Here is a 20267-nt window from a genome sequence, read left to right as displayed (position 1 = left end):
ATTATTTTGTTACGAACCAAGGTGAATATACCTGTTTAGGAGTTACATGGTTTGTAATACTTTAAATGATAGGAGTGCGATAAAACCATTAACTATATTTATATTTATTTTGAAAATACAATATTCGTAGTCTGTGATAAAACTCATAATGTATACATTTATTAGTCCACGAGTTTTAATTATCAATGTAGCTTTATAAGTTATGATTTTCAGTAAAAACTTTACTTTTCAAATTTAATTATTTGAAAAATTGTAAATTTAAATTATGTCAATTAATTTATTATTGCAAAAACCCACAGTTTATTATGTGAGTATTTTATATTAGAGTTACCATTATATTATATATTTCTTTTCGGGATAATAGATTAAGACTAAGTTATATAAAATTAATATAAAGCAATAATACTATTTTCAAAACCATAGTTTTTAAATTAACTTAACTGATTATTATCATTATATTATTATTATATAATATCTGTTATAATAAAGATGTTATTTTTCATAACGTATTATGAAACATTTTACGTTTTCTGGTCAAATTAAAATACTTTTAAACGTCAATCTAAAACTTAATTTATAAATTTAAATATATTGAATATAATTATTTTATTAGATTATGTCTAGTTCATGTTTTATTTTATAAATTCATAAATTTGTTGTTTTTAAAGAATATTATTTCTTTATGAGTTTCAAATATCAAATTAATTAATTATCATTATTATATATATGTATGTATTTACTTAAAATAATAATCACTTTATATATAAGTAATGTGCTATATATCTAGTGCTAAATGGAATCAGTAAGCGTTGAAAGTAAAGATGAGGTCTTACAAAGGCATAGAAATGAAAAAAAAAACATGCAATGCAAAATTCAATCTTTGAAAAAATCTGTAGCCAAAGGTGATCGTAAGAGAAAAAAGGAAGTGGCTGAACAAATAGCAGAAATTGAAGTAAAATTGAATCAAAAACAGTTTGAAGAATTAGAAAGATTAAATAATGAAAGTGTAGAAGATGTTTTTAACAGCTCTCTAGAAAAAATATCTTTAGATGATTCAACAAATAAAACAAGTAGAGCTGAAAAGCGTAGAAAAAAGAAAATTACTCAGTTAAAAGAACGTGAAGCTACAATTCAAGAACATGAAATAAAAAATTTAGGAGGTGCTCGTCATAAAGAAACCCAAACATTACTTCAAAAATTAAAAAATTTAGGAATGTCTATTTATGATATTCCTTCTGATGGTAATTGTCTTTACAGTGCTATTGTGCATCAACTGAAAGAAGTAACTGGCAAAATATATACAGTACCTGAAATTCGAATGAAAACTTCAGACTTTCTTAAAAATAACAAAGATGATTATATACCATATTTAAGTCATCCAGATACAGGAAATATTCTTACTGATGAACAATTTGATGATTATTGTAATCAAGTAGCAAATACTGCTCAATGGGGTGGTGAAGTTGAACTTAGGGCTTTATCGCATATTTTTAATACTCCAATTAAAATCGTACAAGCAGAAGGGTTTGATATTACTATTGGCATAGAGTATAATGACTGTAATAAACCGTTAATATTAGTATTTCATCGCCACATGTATGGGCTTGGAGAACATTACAATACTGTGTGTTTAATTTAATTTTCATGATATTTCTAATATGTAATAAAATGAAAAAACATTAATTCTTTTACTATAAAAACAATGACTGCATATTATAATTTTAAACCAAAAAATTTCATTAAAATATATTGTCAGATAAATTATCAATAGTATAATTTAAACCTTAAATATCACAATATTTTACTTACAATAAACTTTTTTTTCTTATTGAAAATATGTTGTTATTTTTTTACTTTTGTTTTTATTAATAAATTATTACACATTTATCATAGTAAATAATTCATTTATATTTACTAATAGAATTACAAAACTTTAAATACTCAATTAAAATTGTTCATGAAAATAAAAATTTTCCAACCGATATATTTTTTTTCAATTTGGTGTTAAATTAAAAAAATTTTAAAGATTTAAATTAAAAGAATACAATAAATTATTCATATGTTATGTCATAAGTTTTCAATCATGAAAATATATAATAATAATTAAATATAAAATAAGGTGTGGCTTGGCTTAGTGATTAGAAGCATTCGTTTTGGCGTACAGGGTTTCAGGTTCAATTCTCAGGGTGCCAGCGAGATTTGTCTAGTGTCTAGTTTATGGTACAAGCCGACCATAATACCTGTCCCATCTATCATTGGCTTAGCCAAGAACCATCTTTGACTCTCTAACATGTAAAAGAGGGCCATCACCCTAAGGGTCATCATAAGTTATTAGACACTTCCACCATAAAATATCACTGTATTACAGATGAAATAATAAACATTTAAAACCACAGTTATATCAAGTTATAAACATAACTATTTAAAAATGTAATCAAAGCATATAAATGTTTAAAAAAAAAAAAAATAACTTGAAAGACAAATACAGAATGGAACAGATATGTTTTGATACAAATAACATTTCATTGTAACATTATTTTTCTCCCTTCAAAGTATAATTTTTATTCAACAATGACTATAATTTTACTAAACTCCTGGAGGTGGTTACATTATAAACTTGGGAGCTAGGCTCCTTACCCGCCCACTTAATACATATCATCTTAGACAATGTTAAGGTCATATTTTTATTTGTTTTTAATAATGAAAAAAAATAAATTTGTATGAATTTAAATTTTCTTGTATCATATATGTAATTATGCTAAAAATTGAAAATATTATTTTTGCAAGAATTACATTTTACTCAACAAAAAATCTTTAATAGTAGTCACTAATTTTGATGACTATTTGTATATATATAGATTTCTTGTTAATAAACAGATTGCTCAAGTAACTTTGAAATATCAATGTAACAACAATATTGTTAAATTAGTTATATAATTAAATTATAGCTTCTGGAATGTTATTTATGAAAAAATTGTACCTAAATCTATAAATCAATCTAATAATAATAAAAAATTACAACTCATGATTTTTTTTAATGTGCTCTAAAAATACTTAGTCTATTGCAATACAGTCAAAATTGATAATTATTTTAAGCAAAATATAATTTTTTGAAGAAGTGACGTTTTTAATCCCAGAATTATGATTATGGTTGTGATTTATGCTTACATTTGTAAGTCATAAGTAGAGTTGTCCAGTTGCAAAAGGACATATGTGAAAAAAAAATTATTTTAAACTTACATCCTTTGGAAACTAGACGTTTCACTTCATCTAATGAGTCTTATAAAAATTATGGCAAGTGATATATTTTTAATCATTTTTTTAGAATATTAAAAAAATAGTACAATTATAATTAAGAACCTAGTATAAAGTCTGCATAATAACTTACATAATCGTTGTAATCTACTAATGAAGAAATATATTTAACCATAAATAAAAATTTATATTAAAACACATAAAATTATAATTTATTGAACATCTGGTAATTTTTCACCATATCCAAAAAATCATATTATTCCTAAATGTCATCCTTGATTAATCAATACATATTTACATCAAGTATGTTGAATAAATCTAATGCTTTCATTGAAAAGACTATACAGTAGTTTTATTTAAGCCTAGAAATCCAAAATGCGTTTTATTTTTCAGATAATATTATTAATTTTCACATCGTACACAAAGGCTGTAAAAAATTTTCTTCTCCACACAATAAGTGGCGAAGTTGTTAAAAATAATTACACTTATTTCGCATTACAAAACGGAGGTTATTTGTCTATCGTGCTAATATCTGAGTAAGTATTTTTGACCATCATTCCTTTTGAATTTATTAAAATATAATTATTTAGAAAAGGTGATGCCGATTTATATATAGCACAAGCCCATATTTCACAATTTCCTACTTATCAAACAGAAACTTATTGTCTTCAATCAACAACTTGTGGAATTGACGTTGTTCACGTGCCAAAGTGGTAAGAACTTCTTTTTTTTTCACTTTGTCTCTAGAGAGTCATGATATATTTAGTATATTAATACAATATTTACAAAATTCATCTTCTAACATCAACATAATATCTTATTATAATATCTATTATTATCAACATAATAATTTTTATTGTTAATGAAATATATAAAGATTGATTTAAATAAAATGTCACTTAAATAAATTTAGAATTCTTAAGATTTTAAAATTTATAAAATAAATTGTATTATAAAGTTTGCTAAAAATTATCATACAAAACATATTATATCACAAAAATGATATAAATAATATTATTTACAATTTATTATTTTAAATTAAATACAATTTATGTATATAATATAATATATTGTCATTTGACATGAAAAATCTATTGTGTGCAAAAAATGTTGATACTCCTAAATTCAAAAAATAAATATATACCTAATTATAAATATTTGAATTTTTAAATACCAAAAATTTTTCTTACATCAAATAATGATATACATTATATGCATAAAATATAATTTACACTATATAAAAATTTTAGAAATTTAATACTGTAAAAAAATTTTCATGCAACACATTTTAAATTAATATTTAATTGAATGTATTTCTTTATTCTTACATTAACAATAGATTTTAATTTCAACGTTCTGCAATATGAGTATGATCAAGTTACCTTTATACTGAGTACAGCTTTAATAAGCAACAAGATATTTTTTCTATATTAATATCTAAGTGTAATTTACATTTTTCCGTAAAAATTTATGGTTTAATGAAATAGTAAATTACTATAATTATTACAATAATAAAATAATTAAATAAGTAAATTTAAAATTATATAAAACTTAACCAAAAATTTATTTTTAGGTTTAAACGCCCCATATATTTAGGTATTTATGGTCATCCTTCACATGAAGTTTCCAAGTACACCTTAGATATTATTCAAAAGCAAGTACCAGGAGAAGAATTTAAACTGAATTTGTTTGAATTAGATGAAGAAAATGAAACTTTAGTTATAAATGAAGAATATGATGTAAGAACTAATTTTGTTATTTTATTTGAATTACTTTTAAAATATTTAATTAAAAATAACTATAATAAGTTCCTAAAAATTTTTTTTTTAACATTGTATAATATTATACTTATAACACTGTAAAATATTTTTAATTTAAATTATTATTAATTTTAATTATAAGCACCAATGTAACTACTTACATCTGTTTCATTACTTAGTTTAACTTGCTTGATGCAACAACTAGATAAATCCATTTTTTTTTTTCAAAATTTTCAGGAAAAACAATTTTATTATAATTTCTTCATTAAAAGTGATGGTGAAATGTTTTTTCTAAATTAAATATCTAAACAAATAATAGAATTACAGAACTTGTTTTTGTACTGAATTATGCAAAACAATAATATTTATTCAAAATTAACAGAAAGTATTTATCTGAAAAAGTTGGCTTTACCTTGTTTTTGCATCAAGCCCTCAAATATTTAATTTAAAAGATAGATTCCATTTAATAACTAATAAAACATTTGGGGTTTCATATGTTTTACTATAATGATAAAATAAATTATTTGATTAGTTTTCTACATAAAAAAGTTTTCCTTAACTACTGAATAAATATTAAACTTTTATTTTGGTTATAATCTGTGTCATTTTTAAATTCATTATGTAACTATGATTCTCCTTGACCATTGGTTTCCTGTATCATTTCTTAGACTAGTATTTGATATTATTTGATACAATTGAATCATAAGAAATATAATTTTTTTACAGGAAAATATTGATAAAGAAGAGCAAGTAATTGATATTTTTGGAATACCTCTTCAATTAGTTTGGAATTTAATGAGTATAATCATAGAAGTACTTTTTTTATAAAATATTTATATAATGCTGCCTTATGAAAATCAAATGTTTCTGGATATATTGCATGAAGATGGTCTAGTAATATGTGCTAAGTAAATAATTCAATTATTTTTAGTATTATAATATACAAAAGTGTTTAGTAGTTTATTATAAAAAAGCTAGAATTAAAAGTTAATGTTAATTAAATTATTTAAACCCTATAACATATAATAATAATATAATATTGTATAACATAGCTCATTGTTGCATAATAATATATATTCCATTATAATTTATTGTATCCAAAAAATATCACTGTGTATATTTATATGATTAACTATCAACTTATTTATTTATACTTATGATGTGATTATTTAAACAGAGGTCTTGGTTTAGAAACAGTAATATTAAATATAATTAAAGTCTATTGCGATCCTGGAAATTTGGTGTTAGTTCTTGGATCTTCTGCTCCCGAAGAAAATTATTGGATTGATCAACTAAAAAAAGATGGTATTAAGCCACTGCCTAAAGTATTATCTGCTGATACTTCAATTAGTGAAAGGTAATTTTATACTTTTACTAAAAAAAAATATTTGTTTTTACTTCTAATATATGAATTTACAGGGAAAAAATTTATTTACAAGGAGGAGTATTGTTTGTATCATCTAGAATAGTCGTTGTTGATCTTCTAAAACATAGAATTCCAACTCCTCAAATTACAGGATTTTTAGTTTGTCGAGCTCATAATATTTTAGAGTCATGTCAAGAGTCGTTTGCTCTTAGATTATACCGAATGGAAAACAAGGTAAATTCTCAATTTAGAATCAAATAAAAAATGTATTGTGTCTAATTCAAAATAATATTAATTAAAATTTTTTACTCTATGGCAACAATTTAAGTACTTTTGCATGTATACAGCAATCGTAACAATTTTGGTCTAGTTGTCTAAAATTAAGTACAGAAAAAAATGAAATTACAGATACATTTGTATCTATTAACTTAAAATTTATAAATAATATTTATTTTTTTATAATACAAATAATGATAAATTATTTTTAGACTGGATTTATTAAAGCATTTTCAATTTCATCTCAGTCATTTACTTATGGTTTTACTCGTATTGAACGTATAATGAAAACATTATTTGTTAATAAATTATACCTTTGGCCCAGATTTCATCTTGCTGTTAAGTCTAGTTTAGATAAAGTAAAGGTAAGTTGTATGCAAGTTTACCAAAATATACAATGTTATATAATATGATGTATGAGATACTAAAAATACAAGGGATATAAATAATTTTTTTTTAAATAATTACTTAGATATTTGGTAAAACTAATAATTATTAGTTTTATTTATTATTTAAAATCAAAAAACATATTTTTAAACACTACTTTAATAAAAAAAGATCAAATTGAGCTATAAAATTTACTTAAGATTTAAAAAAACTCAAATTATTACCTTTTGTTACTTCCTTTTATACTAAGTATTATTATCTTATAAACATTTTTTAGCTTCAATTCAAAGCTGACTAGAAGGTATTAATTTTACTATGATATGTTTTTTTTGTCTATGAACGCTCATTCTCAGATCTCACACGACCTATTTTAATGAACAATACGTCAAAAGTATTTACCTATCATTTGATATATTTTTGTAAACATTTGACCCTTTACTAGTCCACAGGAAGGGTTTCAAAATGGCAACTTTTTCACGACAATTTTTTTATTAATTGCAATAAATTAATTTTTTTATTATAAACTTTCACAAAAATCAACTATAAAAGATTAAAAAACCCAGCACGGGGGGGTCGCGGTACAGTGGTGACGTGGCATAGTTGGATCAAGTATAATGATATCTGACAGTGATTAAAATCACTATCAAAAATAAACGCTTTGATGCAAATCTTTAGATAGTGTTTAATTTTAAAAAAATTGGTGTTTTATTCCAAAAGCTACTTGATTTGCTGGTTCCTTATTAATATCTCGATTAAGATAAAGTATGTCGAATGAAAAAGGGTTTATTAAAAAATATTATTTCTCATAAAAAAATTGTGTGGATCCATAAACTTTTCAATAAGTTATAGCATTATAAAGTTAAATATAATATAAATAATAAAATCGAGAATTTTCACACGAAATAAGCATTCGGTAGCCATTTTCGCCGTGAAGACAAGTCCAGAGGTCAAATTTTTTTTTTTCAAATTAAAGTATATTACATTAGCTTTAATTTAAGATATATATAAAAGTGTCAGACCTTCTGGAACATTTTCAAAAGTTATGTTGAAAAAGTAAATTTGTTGTTAAAAAGTTGTCATTTTAAATCCCCCCTGTGGGCAGAAAAAAGGTCAAATTTACANAGATATTTGGTAAAACTAATAATTATTAGTTTTATTTATTATTTAAAATCAAAAAACATATTTTTAAACACTACTTTAATAAAAAAAGATCAAATTGAGCTATAAAATTTACTTAAGATTTAAAAAAACTCAAATTATTACCTTTTGTTACTTCCTTTTATACTAAGTATTATTATCTTATAAACATTTTTTAGCTTCAATTCAAAGCTGACTAGAAGGTATTAATTTTACTATGATATGTTTTTTTTGTCTATGAACGCTCATTCTCAGATCTCACACGACCTATTTTAATGAACAATACGTCAAAAGTATTTACCTATCATTTGATATATTTTTGTAAACATTTGACCCTTTACTAGTCCACAGGAAGGGTTTCAAAATGGCAACTTTTTCACGACAATTTTTTTATTAATTGCAATAAATTAATTTGTTTTATTATAAACTTTCACAAAAATCAACTATAAAAGATTATAAAAATAGGTTAAATATGTTATTTTCCTTATTTTTAACATAATAATCAAAATCAGTATTAATTTAAAACAATTTTTTTTTGTTCTTAATTATTTTTTTATATGTAATTACTTATTTTTTAATAATAAGTAATAATATTAAAACTTAAAAGTGATAGAAAAAGTTTAATTGTACATTCGAAAACATCTCGAAAAGTTGATATAGAAAAGTATATTTTTGTTTCTGATGAAAGTTCCTTATTGTCCAATGTATAAAACTTATAACTTTGTTATAAGTAACAAACATTTTTTATTGAAAAGTATTGTATTAAGCCCTTTAAATTTTTATACGCGTTAAAAGTAAAGAAAAATACAATTACTTTATTATTTTTATAATATCTCCGTATAAATTAAAATATTAAATTATTGAATATCAATTTAATACTAAATTTAATTATTAATATTATTCACCAATATCTTAAAATTAAATACTATCTATAGATTTGCATTGAAGTGTTTCTTATGATAGTGATTTTAATCACTGTCAGATATCATCTATACTTGTCCCAACTATGCCACGTCCATACTGGGCCGACACCACACTGTGCTACTGTTTTTTTAACTGTGTGATCTATTTTTAATAAAATTACTAAAATTTTTAGCCAGAAGTTATTGAGCTACATGTAGAGTTAACTCCTAAAATGATTGATATTCAAACATCTCTTCTTGATCTTATTAATTTTTCAATTAAAGAATTGAAAAGGCTCAATCCTTCAGTAAGTTCTTATTTAATTTATATTTATTTAAATATTATAACTCTTAATATAATATACTTGTAGTTGGATACAGAAGAACTTACAGTAGAAAATTGCTTGTCTAAGTGTTTTAATAAAATATTACAAATGCAATTAAATCCTATTTGGCATAGGTTGAGTATTAGTACTAGACAATTAGTATCTGATCTTAAAGTTTTACGTACATTGATGTTGTAAGTATGATGTAAAATGTTCAAAATATCAAGCTCTCTAGTAACTAAAATAGTTAGGGATGCTAGATTGTACAATCTTATTGGGGAAATAGATCATTTTGCCAATAGTAATAACCCTTATTGAGTTAAAATGAAGAATGTATCAGGGACGATCTTCATCCAATTTTTAGTGTTTTTATATCCATAAGAAAATACTTAAACTTCAGTAAAATTCTCATGATATAAGTTACTTTTAATTTTTTTAGTTTAAATTTACAGCGCTAAATAAATGAGTCTATAATTGATTATAATAATTGATAATATATATAATTATTATTATAATTGAGTTTAATAGTTCAAATTTTTTTTTTTTTTATTAAAGCTAAAGATTATTTATTATTGTAGTATTTAATATAACTTTAAAATCTTGATTTTTGTAAAAAAATTTGATTAATGTTTAATGTTATCTAAATATTAGTTGTTATAAAAGGAAACTAGTTGTATTTTATTTTAGATCTGTGACTTCATTAGATAGTGTACATTTTCAATCAAAGCTATCAAGTTATTCCAGCTCAGATTATGCTCATCGAAGTTCAGGATGGTTATTACTTGATGCTGCTGAAACTTTATTTGTATCAGCTAAACAGCGACTATATAATTCGAAGAAAGGTATATTAGTATTATATAGTAGTTAATTTTTTTAGTCTCTACATAATAATGTTACATTGGTTAATTTACTTTAATTCATTGTTTCTTATGAATTTAATAGGTTTTAATAGTTATAATAAAACTATATCAGATATTTTTTATTTAAAATCTGCTTATATATGTATAGTGATTGGTTTACCAGTAAACCACTTGATTATTCGCAATAAAGTGCAATATCTAAATATTTATTTCTTTTGACCAGTCATTCTTTTTACTTGTTTTATAGTACTTACTCATCAAAAAATATATTTTCTTAATGTTTTTTATGATACAACTATTTGTACTAAACCATTGAATTTGTTACACTTAAAAATATATTTTTTGATATATGATTTACTTTTTTTTTTTTTGTAAAATTGATTTGTGACGAAAATATTTATAGCCTATGCTGGAGGAAAAGTACTCCTGGGAAATTACAAGTATAAATAACAACAACAGCATCTCACCTCCAACCATTATTATAAAATGAGAATAACTTCCAAAATAATGGGTCAATAGTTATTATTGACCAATCATATTTTTAATCTAGTTAAATATGTACAGTGCTATTTAAAAATATAAAGTTAACACCTCTATTAGTTATAAAAAATAATTTTAAATAGTAATTAACTGCTGATATATAAAAAATTTATGTAACTAAAATACAAAAAAAATTTTTTTGTAATATTGTATTTATTTTGCAAGTAATTGAGTGGTTTATGATAAACCAATCACTCTGTATAAGGACAGTTTTTGTAAGAAAATTATAAAGTCAAATTTTGAAATTTTTAGTTTAGAAAAATTTCACTTCATTTGTCAGTATCAAGATTAATTCCATTGATAGTTAAGTAATTTTGTTATTGTAATTTAAATTTCAAAATTCCTATTTACTACAATGTAAAAAAATTCCATTTTTACAGTCTTCTGAAAGATTACAACTTTTAAATTTATCTTATCACTAGACTGTCAATATATTTTAATGATATGGTAAATATACAATTTATTTCACTATATAATATCTGTTTTATGTACACTATTGTCCATGGAATGTTGGCATCTGAGATTATGTTCTTCGACATTTTAAAGTTGTGTATTAAAGCTAAAAATGTATTTACAAACTTTATATTATACTTGAATTAATTTAACAAGTCTAACTTGAAGTATGTACATGCAATTTTACCTTTAAAGCACAATTTTAGAGTATTGGTTGAAATTAGTTTGTAGTGCCAACTTCACTTAAATAATACTGTCATTTTTAATTAAAAATGATTATAATGTTACCTAATTTTTTTTTTTTTTTTTGTTAAGATTACACTTTTAACGTATTACATAAATAACATATATAATTTAAAATACCTATTTGAAAAAAAAAACAAAAATAGCTGATTTTTCTATACTTTTTCAAGATGTCTGTCCTGAACCAAATCCAAAGTGGGGTGGTTTAACTGAAATATTAAAAGAAATTGGCCAAAGTAATAATGGTGAAATTGTACTAATTCTTGTACAATCTCTTGATACATGTCGTCAATTAAAAAAAGTAAAATCTAAATTAAAAATTTTATTTTAATATTTGATAATTTTGGAGAAATATTAATCATTTATTATCTTTCAAGCTTCTTGTTGAAGGAGCAGATAAATTGTTAATGCAGTTGTATAAAAGACTTATAAAAGATAATAATTCATCTACAATGGCTAAACATAAAGCTACAGATAAGGATGATACAATTATAGAGGATATCGAAGAAAATCATGAAGATATAAATGAAGAAATTTATGAAGCTGAAAACTTTACTTTAACTCAGCAAAAAAACCATGAAAATTTTACATTTACTGAGTGTCTTCAAGGTTCTCATGTATGTAAAATTATAAAAAAATCATCACTAAAAAAAAATTTTACAATCAATTCCATGTTTTAGAATGAAACCACTAAAGAACCGATAATCATACTTCAACAGTATAAAAAAGATGGAGATTTTCTATCGCTTCCACGTACATTAAAAGAGTTAAAACCAAAATTTATTGTCATGTATGATGTTAACATGACAGCAGTTAGACAGATTGAAGTATTAAAATTTTATTAATATTGTATTATCTCTTACAATTAAATTTATAATTTTTTTACAGGTGTTCCAAAATTCAGATGCAACATACAAACTTATAGTTTACTTTTTAATATATGCTGGATCTACTGAAGAACAATCCTACCTTACAACTCTTAGAAGAGAAAAGCTACTTTTTGATTATTTAATTAAAGAAAAATCTGTAAATATTTTAATTTGATTAATTACATCAGGGGTATACTTAAACATTTTTATGTTTAATAAAAACTATTTTATCATCAATAATATTTTTGTTTTTTTGATTGTGAAAATTGAATGTGTTATAACTAAATAATTTTATTTAATATACATTTTTTTCCAGGTTATGGTTGTACATAAAGGTCAAGATGGCAAAGATGAAGACTGTCTTGAACTAAATCGAGATTTAGGTGTTCATCCTTCTGACCTTTTGGAAAATGAAGATAAATCTTTTAAGCCTAGAGAAAATAATGAGCAGAATGTGACACCTTTAGTTATTGTTGATATGCGGGAATTTAGATCAGATTTACCGGTTTTACTTCATAGACGAGGCATTGATATTGATCCAGTCACATTACAAGTAATCTTATAGAAAATAAATATAGTTATTAACAGTTATAACTTCTATAATCATCTTATTAGGTTGGAGACTATATTTTATCTCCAGATATGTGTGTAGAAAGAAAAAGTATTGATGATTTGATTGGATCATTAAAATCTGGTAGGCTTTATCACCAAGCTCTAATGATGTGTCGCCATTATACTAAGCCAATACTACTTATTGAGTTTGATCAAAATAAACCATTTGATTTACAGGTACTTAGATAATATAAACATTAAATTTTATGTTTAAAGTTATTTTTTTTAATTATTAATTTTTACTTTACATTTTTTAAAATTAAAATTATTACAAACAACTAAAAAATATTAATAATATAATACTAGAAAAAAATTAACTAAAAATTGGTTACAATCAATTCAATAAAACTTAATTTAACTTTTCTATGTATTTTTCAGGGAAACTACTTTTTAAGTAAAGATATGACTACAAGCCATCGAAATGATATAACTTCAAAATTACAGCTATTAACTTTGCATTTCCCTAAACTTCGTTTTGTATGGTCTCCTAGTCCTTATGCTACAGCTGAACTATTTCAAGAACTTAAAGTAAATCATTTTTATCATATATATTTATAGTTAAGTTTTTTTTTTTTTTTAATATTTTACTCTAGGAAGGCAAAGCTCAACCAGTTTCATTAAAAGCTGCTGTAATTGGATTAGAAGCTGGTCAAAATTTTGATGAAGAAAAATATAATGCTGTGATTAAAGTAAATTTTAAAAAATAATCAAAAAAAAAATTTTAGATAGACCTTATTAAAAATTGTAAATTTTGTGATACTTTAATTTAACTATTATTTTTTAAGAATACCTGTTGTGTCAATTTTTTCCTGTTTTGTTGCTTATATTTTGTTCTTACGATCACATTATTTATCCACAATTTATTTGATAACTAAACTATAACTGTTTAATTATTTTACCTGTATTATCAATGGTAATTTTTATTAAAAATCAAGTGACTGTTTTATTTAATAGACCATTTATAATTACGAAATTCTAAAAAAGTTTTCAAGTATAATTTATTAGATTTTTTTTTAATTTTAATATTATTAAGAAAGTTTTATCTATCGAGTACAGCATTAAATTATTATACACTTATATATATATTCACTTTTTGTATTTTTACAGGATTTCATGAGTAAATTACCTGGAATCACTACACAAAATATTTGTAATATTTTAAACAAAGGAGTATCATTACCATACATGTTAAGTATGTCAGTTGAAAATTTAAAGACTTTATGTGGTAATTCAACAGATGGTGAAATATTGTTCAATACATTGCATGCTAATCTAAAACCATCTAATGAACTCTCAAATTCCAAATCTAACAATTTGAAAACATTTCGTGCCAGGAAAAAGTTTAAACATACAAAATCCAAATAATCATATATTATTAACAATTTTACCTAATAATGTGTTTTTCAATAATTAAATAGAGAATAATTTTTCAGAATAAATGAGTAGTACATTTTAAAAAATATATCGTAATTTATTATTTAATTCACATTAAATTTGTTTGCACTGTGATGATAACTATTTTTATTTTACCTAATGTTATAGGCCCAAATTGGAGAACGTAACTAGGAGGCGCTTAATCCCTACAAAATTACTGTAAAACATAAACAAATATAGTTTTTTATAATTTAAAATTATATACGTATAATTATTAAGAAAAGGATTGAACCTTTTCAATTCTTTAATTGAAAAATTAATAAGATCAAGAAGAGATGTTTGAATATCAATCATTTTAGGAGTTAACTCTACATGTAGCTCAATAACTTCTGGCTAAAAATTTTAGTAATTTTATTAAAAATAGATCACACAGTTAAAAAAACAGTAGCACAGTGTGGTGTCGGCCCAGTATGGACGTGGCATAGTTGGGACAAGTATAGATGATATCTGACAGTGATTAAAATCACTATCATAAAAAACGCATCGATGGAAATCTGTAGATAATTAGTAGCATTGGTAGATTATTTCAAAAGCAACAATAACTCTTATTCCCTTCATTTTATCGCGATTACTTATTTGATTTTTAATTATAATATATGAATAAATAATAATTATAGTAATTAAATTGATATTCAATAATTTAATATTTTAATTTATACGGAGATATTATAAAAATAATAAAGTAATTGTATTTTTCTTTATAAAATCCCTATAAAATTACTGTAAAACATAAACAAATATAGTTTTTTTATAATTTAAAATTATATAGGTATAATTATTAAGTTTTAATAGTTAAAGTTTTTTTAAACAAGAACTAATTAGGTAAAATAAGGCCCTCCAAAAGTTTTATTTAAATTTCACTCAGTAGCATGATTACAAGAGAGCAAGTAGGACAATTGTAACTCCAATCTCATCTCCGAACGATTATTTTGCTATTGAATATTTTGTATTATTTTCATAGGATAAATAAAAATAATTTGTAAAATTTTTTATTTTATCAATCCCACAAAAAACTAAATTCAGTTAATCTACGGATAGTTAAAAATGTAATGTAAAAAATACAGATAATTTTTATCAACAATCTTATAATCTGATTTTCGATTACAATATTTAAACTACTACGATTAGATCATAAATTCTGACTATGCTATCAAATTCTAAATAGTTAGTTAATAATTTTAATATTATAAAACAGAAAAAACAACTAAATGTAACCAAAATAGGAAATGTTTAAATTATATTTATTCTGTATGTAATTGAGTGACTTATGATAAAAACGGTAGCACAGTGAGGTTGCGGCACAGTATTGACGTGGCATAGTTGGCAAGTATAGATGATATCTGACAGTGATTAATATCACTATCATAAGAAACACTTCAATGCAAATCTATAGATAGTATTTAATTTTAAGATATTGGTGAATAATATTAATAATTAAATTTAGTATTAAATTGATATTCAATAATTTAATATTTTAATTTATACGGAGATATTATAAAAATAATAAAGTAATTGTATTTTTCTTTATAAAATCCCTATAAAATTACTGTAAAACATAAACAAATATAGTTTTTTTATAATTTAAAATTATATAGGTATAATTATTAAGTTTTAATAGTTAAAGTTTTTTTAAACAAGAACTAATTAGGTAAAATAAGGCCCTCCAAAAGTTTTATTTAAATTTCACTCAGTAGCATGATTACAAGAGAGCAAGTAGGACAATTGTAACTCCAATCTCATCTCCGAACGATTATTTTGCTATTGAATATTTTGTATTATTTTCATAGGATAAATAAAAATAATTTGTAAAATTTTTTATTTTATCAATCCCACAAAAAACTAAATTCAGTTAATCTACGGATAGTTAAAAATGTAATGTAAAAAATACAGATAATTTTTATCAACAATCTTATAATCTGATTTTCGATTACAATATTTAAACTACTACGATTAGATCATAAATTCTGACTATGCTATCAAATTCTAAATAGTTAGTTAATAATTTTAATATTATAAAACAGAAAAAACAACTAAATGTAACCAAAATAGGAAATGTTTAAATTATATTTATTCTGTATGTAATTGAGTGACTTATGATAAAAACGGTAGCACAGTGAGGTTGCGGCACAGTATTGACGTGGCATAGTTGGCAAGTATAGATGATATCTGACAGTGATTAAAATCACTATCATAAGAAACACTTCAATGCAAATCTATAGATAGTATTTAATTTTAAGATATTGGTGAATAATATTAATAATTAAATTTAGTATTAAATTGATATTCAATAATTTAATATTTTAATTTATACGGAGATATTATAAAAATAATAAAGTAATTGTATTTTTCTTTACTTTTAACGCGTATAAAAATTTAAAGGGCTTAATACAATACTTTTCAATAAAAAATGTTTGTTACTTATAACAAAGTTATAAGTTTTATACATTGGACAATAAGGAACTTTCATCAGAAACAAAAATATACTTTTCTATATCAACTTTTCGAGATGTTTTCGAATGTACAATTAAACTTTTTCTATCACTTTTAAGTTTTAATATTATTACTTATTATTAAAAAATAAGTAATTACATATAAAAAAATAATTAAGAACAAAAAAAAATTGTTTTAAATTAATACTGATTTTGATTATTATGTTAAAAATAAGGAAAATAACATATTTAACCTATTTTTTTAATCTTTTATAGTTGATTTTTGTGAAAGTTTATAATAAAACAAATTAATTTATTGCAATTAATAAAAAAATTGTCGTGAAAAAGTTGCCATTTTGAAACCCTTCCTGTGGACTAGTAAAGGGTCAAATGTTTACAAAAATATATCAAATGATAGGTAAATACCTAAGATAACCATAAAAAAAAAATTATATTGATTCAGTCATTTTTTAAAAAATTATGGCAGTTTTAAGTAAAAAAATTTTAAAAATGTCGAAAATTACCGATTTTTAAATTTGTAATTTTTTGGGAGATTTCCCCCGTTTACGGGGATCGAGGGAATTTTTTTCAATTTTTGAGGGTAATGTTTTAGACTAGATACGATTTGTGATCTTTTGACGTATTGTTCATTAAAATAGGTCGTGTGAGATCTGAGAATGAGCGTTCGTAGACAAAAAAAACATATCATAGTAAAATTAATACCTTCTAGTCAGCTTTGAATTGAAGCTAAAAAATGTTTATAAGATAATAATACTTAGTATAAAAGGAAGTAACAAAAGGTAATAATTTGAGTTTTTTTAAATCTTAAGTAAATTTTATAGCTCAATTTGATCTTTTTTTATTAAAGTAGTGTTTAAAAATATGTTTTTTGATTTTAAATAATAAATAAAACTAATAATTATTAGTTTTACCAAATATCTAAGTAATTATTTAAAAAAAAATTATTTATATCCCTTGTATTTTTAGTATCTCATACATCATATTATATAACATTGTATATTTTGGTAAACTTGCATACAACTTACCTTTACTTTATCTAAACTAGACTTAACAGCAAGATGAAATCTGGGCCAAAGGTATAATTTATTAACAAATAATGTTTTCATTATACGTTCAATACGAGTAAAACCATAAGTAAATGACTGAGATGAAATTGAAAATGCTTTAATAAATCCAGTCTAAAAATAATTTATCATTATTTGTATTTGTTGAATGGAATAGGTTATGTAATTAAAAGATTTAGAAATTATTCGTAATATAATAGTATTTAATATAAAATGTTAAAACATATAATATAAGAGATGTACAACGGCAACGGGTCACTTTACTCGATAGACGGTGAAACTACGACTAAACTGTAAACATGTATACAATAGGCTGCATTGAGTAAAACAACATAATCGTAAAAGGAATGTGTCCCTTTGACCTTGTACTATACTAACATAAGTAAAAATACATTAAACTGTTATCTTAAATAATATTACTGTACCCAGTGTGTTGTTTAATAATATCAACAGTATTATAAAAAAATAAATATTATTTATAAATTTTAAGTTAATAGATACAAATGTATCTGTAATTTCATTTTTTTCTGTACTTAATTTTAGACAACTAGACCAAAATTGTTACGATTGCTGTATACATGCAAAAGTACTTAAATTGTTGCCATAGAGTAAAAAATTTTAATTAATATTATTTTGAATTAGACACAATACATTTTTTATTTGATTCTAAATTGAGAATTTACCTTGTTTTCCATTCGGTATAATCTAAGAGCAAACTTATAAATCTTGTAACTGGACTACATGGAACTTTCAACAAAAACAAAAATATACTTTTCTAAATAAATTTTTCGCGATGTTTTCAAATGTGCAATTAGACTTTTTCTTAGACTNCTTAATAAATATAAAATAATCAAACATATTAAGTGATTTTTTGTAAATCTATTCTTAAGCTTACATTTTGAGAAGGAATTGCAATAATTATCGGTTGATTTATGTTAGAATGAGTATCTTCAATAGAATCTGTACAAAAATTTTCATCTAAATTCAATAATTATTTATCAATAACCATTTATTTGTTAATTAGGTAGAGAGGTATTTAAAATTATTTATTTTATAATACCTTTGAACTCTGACATGCTCAAGTCATCACTATTGTTTAAAACTTCTAGTAGCTTCATGTCTTCTGATTCTGCAGCCATCTGTGATGATTCTACAGCTATAGAATAGTCATTGGTAGTATCACCAGTGATGAGCTCTGATGAATGATCTAATAGATTAATGATAGTAATAAAAAATTAAGACAAATAATATACACAGTTAACTTCCATATAAACTAGCATTTATATATTATACAAATTGTTATTTTAGATACTAAGAAATTTCACACATGAAATGTATTAGTTATTTAAATAAGAGGTTATTATTATATAAGAGGGTATATTCTTATTTCAATTTTCTATGAAAACATTTATCATTGCTACACTCCTTAAATAAATTTTAATTTATAGCAACCTTTTTATGTAGGAATATAATGGAATATAAGTACTTTATAATAAAAACAAAAAATTATGTTTCAGTGATACATATATCATTTATAAAAATTAAGTATATATGTTTTTAAATTACAGACATAATAGATAACTTAATTATAATAATTACCTGCTTGTAAACATATTTTTCTTTTTTTGTTTTGAGATTCTATATTACCCTTTAATTTTTTTTTAGGGGGACATGGAAATTGCAATGTTTGTTTTTGAGTGATAAAAGATTTTGAGGAGTATCTTTTTGATTTTTTTCGGTTTCTAACATTTGTAATAATAGATGAATTACTATCATCACTCTCTGCATAATCAGTATCATTAATTGGACAGTTACTTTCATTTTCACAATCATTTGAAGTACCCGACCATTCTTTAGCAACTTTTCTTGAATCAATTTCTTTGTCTTCATTAAAATGAAAAAATTTAAGGAAAATAATCTTACTTAAAAATTAAGATTTAAATTAAGTGTTAAACACCATAATTAATAGTTTGTTTGTATTTTTAAATTAACAGATCAATCAAAAAAACTTTGAAGTGCGTAATACCTGTTTTTTAAGATTTAAAGATTTAAGTTTATGGTACAACTGATGGTAATTTATACTCTTAACTATATTTCAAACATTTGAAAATTGCAAAAAATAATCAGTGAAATTTATTGTAAAATTAAATTACAGGGGATACTTTTCATATGGATCTAATTTAACTAATACATCAAAATGTGTAAAAGAATTACCAAATGGGCCAGCAATCTTTTCTGAAATAAACCAGGTCCCATCACTATTGTTTGGATTGTATTTTTTTGATATCATTTTAGTAATTTGATCATTATTAAAATGAATTTTAGAGCTCGGA

At 23.0% G+C, this 20267-nt stretch overlaps 4 protein-coding genes across 4 annotated transcripts; 3 read left to right on the top strand and 1 right to left on the bottom strand.

The window, feature by feature from the left end:
* Positions 1-45: 45 nt before the first annotated feature.
* LOC126896438 (deubiquitinase OTUD6B) lies at positions 46-1764 on the top strand. Its single transcript, XM_050669225.1, has 2 exons — positions 46-307; positions 788-1764. The coding sequence occupies exon 2, from the start codon at positions 794-796 to the stop codon at positions 1637-1639; it is 846 nt and encodes a 281-aa protein (XP_050525182.1). The 5' UTR covers positions 46-307; positions 788-793; the 3' UTR covers positions 1640-1764.
* Positions 1765-3521: 1757 nt separating this feature from the next.
* LOC126895105 (UPF0669 protein C6orf120 homolog) lies at positions 3522-5843 on the top strand. Its single transcript, XM_050666608.1, has 4 exons — positions 3522-3601; positions 3846-3968; positions 4829-4994; positions 5742-5843. Exons 1-4 carry the CDS (start codon positions 3522-3524, stop codon positions 5841-5843), a joined length of 471 nt encoding a protein of 156 aa, XP_050522565.1.
* Positions 4847-14448, top strand: LOC126896416 (DNA repair endonuclease XPF). Its single transcript, XM_050669177.1, has 17 exons — positions 4847-4994; positions 5742-5923; positions 6193-6372; positions 6435-6615; positions 6870-7022; positions 9278-9391; positions 9455-9603; positions 10097-10251; positions 11676-11806; positions 11883-12122; positions 12186-12332; positions 12394-12531; positions 12691-12927; positions 12990-13163; positions 13365-13514; positions 13580-13675; positions 14094-14448. Exons 2-17 carry the CDS (start codon positions 5856-5858, stop codon positions 14349-14351), a joined length of 2571 nt encoding a protein of 856 aa, XP_050525134.1. The 5' UTR covers positions 4847-4994; positions 5742-5855; the 3' UTR covers positions 14352-14448.
* On the bottom strand, positions 6169-20264 carry LOC126896447 (uncharacterized). Its single transcript, XM_050669236.1, has 5 exons — positions 20149-20264; positions 19534-19818; positions 18995-19141; positions 18830-18912; positions 6169-6307 (listed from the first exon to the last, which is right to left on the bottom strand). Exons 1-5 carry the CDS (start codon positions 20222-20224, stop codon positions 6260-6262), a joined length of 639 nt encoding a protein of 212 aa, XP_050525193.1. The 5' UTR covers positions 20225-20264; the 3' UTR covers positions 6169-6259.
* Positions 20265-20267: the final 3 nt, after the last annotated feature.

This window comes from Daktulosphaira vitifoliae, unplaced genomic scaffold, assembly GCF_025091365.1.
Source record: "Daktulosphaira vitifoliae isolate Bord-2020 unplaced genomic scaffold, ASM2509136v1 Scaffold_1, whole genome shotgun sequence".
Lineage (NCBI taxonomy): Eukaryota > Metazoa > Arthropoda > Insecta > Hemiptera > Phylloxeridae > Daktulosphaira > Daktulosphaira vitifoliae.
This window is presented reverse-complemented; position numbering and strand designations above follow the sequence as displayed.